The sequence below is a fragment of the Pseudophryne corroboree genome, chromosome 2 (assembly GCF_028390025.1).
Source record: "Pseudophryne corroboree isolate aPseCor3 chromosome 2, aPseCor3.hap2, whole genome shotgun sequence".
Lineage (NCBI taxonomy): Eukaryota > Metazoa > Chordata > Amphibia > Anura > Myobatrachidae > Pseudophryne > Pseudophryne corroboree.
The window spans coordinates 484,920,190-484,926,189 of NC_086445.1; the positions used below are offsets into that span (position 1 = coordinate 484,920,190).

The 6,000-nt window shown below is 42.6% G+C and overlaps 1 protein-coding gene across 2 annotated transcripts in view; it reads left to right on the forward strand.

The window, feature by feature from the left end:
* RPH3AL (rabphilin 3A like (without C2 domains)) overlaps nt 1-5,539 on the forward strand; it is a 645,411-nt gene extending 639,872 nt beyond the window's left edge. For both annotated transcript variants that reach the window (XM_063953883.1, XM_063953884.1), the window contains one exon: nt 3,675-5,539. In XM_063953883.1, coding sequence (XP_063809953.1) covers nt 3,675-3,709 — 35 coding nt within the window. In that variant the 3' untranslated portion in view covers nt 3,710-5,539. The remainder of the gene's footprint in view (nt 1-3,674) is intronic.
* The last annotated feature ends 461 nt before the right edge of the window (nt 5,540-6,000 follow it).

The following is a 6,000-nucleotide window of genomic DNA, read 5'->3' on the forward strand; positions in this document are numbered from 1 at the left end:
GCCTCTACCTCTAAGGAGGGACTTACTTCAGCAGGGTCCCTGTCTGTTTCAAGACTTACCGCGGCTGCGTTTGACGGCATGGCGGTTGAACGCCGGATCCTAATGGAAAAAGGCATGCCGGAAGAAGTCATTCCTACTTTGATTAAAGCAAGGAAAGAAGTAACCGTGCAACATTATCACCGAATTTGGCGAAAATATGTTGCGTGGTGCGAAGATCGGAGTGCTCCGACGGAGGAATTTCAACTGGGTCGATTCCTACATTTCCTGCAATCAGGATTGTCTATGGGTCTCAAATTGGGATCTATTAAGGTTCAAATTTCGGCCCTGTCGATTTTCTTTCAAAAAAAATTGGCTTCAGTCCCTGAAGTCCAGACCTTTGTTAAGGGAGTGCTGCATATACAGCCCCCTGTGGTGCCTCCAGTGGCACCGTGGGATCTCAATGTAGTTTTGGATTTTCTAAAATCTCATTGGTTTGAACCACTAAATAAGGTGGATTTGAAATATCTCACTTGGAAAGTGACCATGCTTCTAGCCCTGGCTTCTGCCAGGAGAGTGTCAGAATTGGCAGCTTTATCTTACAAAAGCCCATATCTGATTTTCCATTCGGACAGGGCAGAACTGCGGACTCGTCCGCATTTTCTCCCTAAGGTGGTGTCAGCATTTCATCTGAACCAGCCTATTGTAGTGCCTGCGGCTACAAGTGACTTGGAGGACTCCAAGTTACTGGACGTTGTCAGAGCATTAAAAATATATATTGCAAGAACAGCTGGAGTCAGAAAATCTGACTCGTTGTTTATATTGTATGCACCCAACAAGATGGGTGCTCCTGCGTCTAAGCAGACGATTGCTCGTTGGATCTGTAGCACAATCCAACTGGCACATTCTGTGGCAGGCCTGCCACAGCCTAAATCTGTAAAGGCCCACTCCACAAGGAAGGTGGGCTCATCTTGGGCGGCTGCCCGAGGGGTCTCGGCATTACAACTTTGCCGAGCAGCTACGTGGTCAGGGGAGAACACGTTTGTAAAATTTTACAAATTTGATACTCTGGCTAAGGAGGACCTGGAGTTCTCTCATTCGGTGCTGCAGAGTCATCCGCACTCTCCCGCCCGTTTGGGAGCTTTGGTATAATCCCCATGGTCCTTTCAGGAACCCCAGCATCCACTAGGACGATAGAGAAAATAAGATTTTACTTACCGATAAATCTATTTCTCGGAGTCCGTAGTGGATGCTGGGCGCCCATCCCAAGTGCGGATTATCTGCATAAATTGTACATAGTTATTGTTAACTTATTCGGGTTATTGTTGTAGGAAGCCATCTTTCAGAGGCTCCGCTGTTATCATACTGTTAACTGGGTTTAGATCACAAGTTGTACGGTGTGATTGGTGTGGCTGGTATGAGTCTTACCCGGGATTCAAAATCCTCCCTTATTGTGTACGCTCGTCCGGGCACAGTACCTAACTGGAGTCTGGAGGAGGGTCATAGGGGGAGGAGCCAGTGCACACCACCTGATCGGAAAAAGCTTTACTTTTTGTGCCCTGTCTCCTGCGGAGCCGCTATTCCCCATGGTCCTTTCAGGAACCCCAGCATCCACTACGGACTCCGAGAAATAGATTTATCGGTAAGTAAAATCTTATTTTTTTTTGCTTATCAAAATACATTTTCTATATGTTATGTCAAAGCAAATTTATCCAGGTGTAAAAATATATATCATGCGTGTTGATGATTTGCCAATGCATGAAACCATGTGAATACATGTAATTAAAGATAAGCATGTATTACTAAACTAGGTAAGTACCAACCAATCAGCTTCTAGCTTATTTTTCAAACACAGCCTGTAAAATGACAGAAGCAGACTGGTTAGTATTTTATTTCTGTCTTTGGGGCAGATGTATTAAGCCTGGAGATGGCATAAGGATGTAATAAACCAGTGATAAGTGGAAGGTGATAAACGCACCAGCCAATCAGCTCCGAACTGTCAATTGCATATTGGAGCTGATTGGTGCATTTATCACCTTCCACTTATTACTGGTTTATCACTTCCTTATGCCTTCTCCAGGTTAATGCATCTGCCCCTTCATCTCTTTTCAAATGCTGGTAAATCTCCCCCTAAGTGATTTGCTGAAGAAGCTACCTCATCCTCAAAAGGCTGGAGGAACAGCAGGGATGGAGCAACACTTCATATTTCCCTGCAACATTGATGGGTGTAATGTTGCATAGTCAGTGAAATGCCAAACAGATATTGGGGGAGATATACTAAGCCTTGGAGAGTGATAAAGTGGAAAGAGAAAATAAATTACCAACCAACTAGCTACTGTCTCTCTCTACTTTATCACTCTCCAAGGCTTAGTACTTCTGCGCAGATGTATGAAAATTGTTTCATTGTTGAATGATAAGATTTACCTGATTTGTTTTATATTGTTTAAAGTTTCTTTTAAGAAAAGAAATAAGACTATTTGAAAAATGAAAAAAAATTGGGAAATATTTTATATATATATGTGGGTTTCTTGGATTGAGTTGGTGGTGACTCTGGCAGGCAGCAGCAGGACTCAGTGGCTGCACGCCAACCTCCTCCCGTCCTGAACTCTCCTCTCCCTGTCCCTCAGTCCTTATCTCTCTCTCCACCACACTCAGTCCTAATATCTCTCTCTCTCCACCCACCTCAGTCCTTATCTCTCTCTCTCTCTCTCTCTCCACCACACTCAGTCCTAATATCTCTCTCTCTACCACACTCAGTCCTAATATCTCTCTCTCTCCACCCACCTCAGTCCTTATCTCTTTGCTGTCCCCCTTCCACCCTGGATACCACCCAGAAGTCAGACTCCCTCTCCTCCACTTGTGTGCTTTGCTTTTCTCTCCGTGGATGCCTAGGCTGCTGTTTGAGAGCCTGCGAGACACTACCTGAGCTCTGTTGTCTTGTCATGTCGCACACAGCAGGGGGTCGGGGCAGCTGGACAGAGTCTCAGTGAGTGCTGCAGGGCATAAAAAAACAGTGCTGCTCGGCATAAAAAAAATAATAAAAAAGTGAACACTGATCCCAAAATCCCGGGATTAAATCAGCAAGTTTTATGCCAAAATCTCGGGATCCCGCCTATTCCGATCCTGGGATTGGCCGCCCTAATGCTCGTGTCTAAACTTGAAGAAGTCAGTTGGTGAATTTATTCCCAGATGGCTCAATTTACTCGGATTCACTTGCCCGTAACATGAGGCAAGTTGAGCCACAAGACATATTTTAACAGCCCTTTGTCATAGATGCATACCTATCATTACGATTGACTAATAAAGATAGATGTTTTCATGTTCCTTATGTCTCATTTTTCCTTGCCTAGGGGACGACATAAGTAAAAATTGCCTCATCTTGCCCCACTCTCCCCTATAAACTATTAAAATAACATATGATAGATTACAGTGTTACATGTAATAAAATAATACTAATACATGAATATAAAGCTTTCAGAATGTTGTTTTTTCCCCAAAAGGAGGGTCCTTACCTTTGAATTATATTATTTGCCACACATACTGTATGTTGGTGACATGGCCACAGTCTTGGGTGGGAATAGGGTACACTGGACTCACCATTGGAAATACATTTTCTGTGTATCCTGTTGAATGAATTATATATACATTCCTGTATGTTGTTTGAATATCATCCCTTTTTTATGCTCTGTCTCTTCAAGGAAAGCATCGTGGAAATGTAAATGTTCGACGCTGACTACAAGATGAAAAAGAATATTTCAACTCTAATAAAAGTCTTGTTCCTTAAAGCAACTGCAACATTCAAAATGTTATTGGACCTTCTATCGTCAAACGCTGGAGAATGGATATTGCGCCTATGTGTTGTGGGCTTTTGGCTTACAGTTATGGTGTGTTGCATTAAACTATACAACTAGAAATCAGTGCTTGTTAGCTGGCTGTATAAATGTTATCTATTGTAGTATATGTTTTCGAATATCTAATAGATTGACTCTACTCCGTTGTTGTCTTTTCGGTTTTTGTTTTTTTGATGATGCAACCCATGAGATATCTGCAGCAAATGGATTGCTAAGATGCACATAACTATCTCAGAGGGTAAATGACTGCTTAACAGTATGTTTGTTTACATATTCGTGAAATATCGTCCTTAATAATGGTACACATTTGATGTTAAACAACTGCAATTTAGAACTGGATAACAGCGTTTTTGGATTATTTTATTGCACATATTCATATTGATTGAAAAGTCATGTAGTTTTGTTTTGTGCATAAGGAATGAAGGAATAATGAAAAATACAGTTCCTTTATTGCAAAAACTTTTTTTAAAGATAGCAGGACTTTTTTTATTTTTTATTCAAATACATCATTAATTCTTAATTTTCTCCTTCTTGCCGCATGCCATGGATAATCATTGTGTTATCCAACTAATATCTAATACAGGATCCCAGAAGTATTTGGGACCAGAAGTATTTTGGATATCAGATTTTTCCGTATTTTGGAATAATTGCATACCATAATGAGATGTCTTTTGGATGTGAGCCAAGTCTAATCACAGAATGCATTTATGTTTCATATACACCGTATACCCACAGCCTGAAGGTCATTTTATCCAATATTTTTAAAAACTTTGTGCATTAAACAAAGTTTGTGTACATACACACCATTAATTTATGTTTCATATACACCTTATACACACAGCCTAAAGGTCATTTAACAAGTGGCATCACAGGGTGGGTTACGGGGGGTGCGGCCCGCACCCGGGTGTCATCCGCCAAGGGGTGTCACCAAAGTGCCGGATCCTGCTCAGTAAAAGGAGCCGGGTGCTGCATTGTAACATTTCCAGCAGCAACCTGGCTCCTATCACCATGAAGGAGCTGGCACTGCAGACACGCCAGTCTCTGGGGGCAGGCCACAGCTCCCGGACCCCCGGAGTGACGAAAATGCGGGTCGGGGCGCTTAGCCACGCCCCCGTGAATCTATGCCCCTACCGCGGGTCGCCCCACGAAGCCACGCCCCCTGCCGCACCAGGTACAAAAGAGGTCAGTGACGCCTCTGCATTTAACACAATATGATTAATAACTTTGTGTATTAAACAAAGTTTGTGTACATTGAGCTATCAGAAAATAAAGGTTTCGCTATCTCAGTCTTACTCAAAAAAAATCCATATTTCAGAATATTCGTATTTCGGAATATTTGGATATGGGATACTCAACCTGTAGTAAGATCTCTCTTTTTTGTGGCTTACAATAGTCAGTGCTGTCTAATGCCTTATTTCATAAGAGTCAAATATGCTAGAATTCTTCTTTTGTAAAATCTAGCATATTCATTTGTATTTGTGACCAGATAGGTGCTTCTTTATACATTACTGTGTAATCGCATTGTTTTGAAGTATTTTATTATGAAACTTACATTTATCCTGTATTCCACCAAAGAAATGTAAGCAACGTGTTATGTTTACATCAGCATAAAATATTGGTGTTCTACTGTATTGACTGTAATCCTATTTCATTTTTTTAGGTAAATACTGTATAAATAAAGCAAACATGCATAAAGAAATTCAAATCCTTAATATAATTAAATAATGAGTTATCTGGAATAATGCATAAATAACTGATTCTTCCCTTGCCTAGCGGATGGGTCCTCTGGTCACAGTAACAATCAGGCCCGGCCCTGCGCATACGCTGACTATGCGGCTGCGTAGAGCGCGGGACTGATGAGGGGTCGCTGCAGTCAGTGACAGAGTCACCGTCACCCCCTCTGTAGCATGCCGCCCTCCAGAGCTGCACTGCAGGAGGATGGCGGCTCCTGCTGGTGGGGACAGGCACATGGTGCCCTCTCGGACGAGCCCTTTTTGAGAGCGAGGTGCAGGTACTGTAGAAGGGCAGCCGGGGAAAAACTTGCAGGGAGGGAGGTCTTTTCATCCTTATTCTCCTGTGTTACTTCCGAGCACCCAGGTGACTGCCCGATGTGCGGGAAGTGTGGATAGCCGGGGGTATTTATAGGCACACTTGGAGTTTGTTTCGTTGTAGA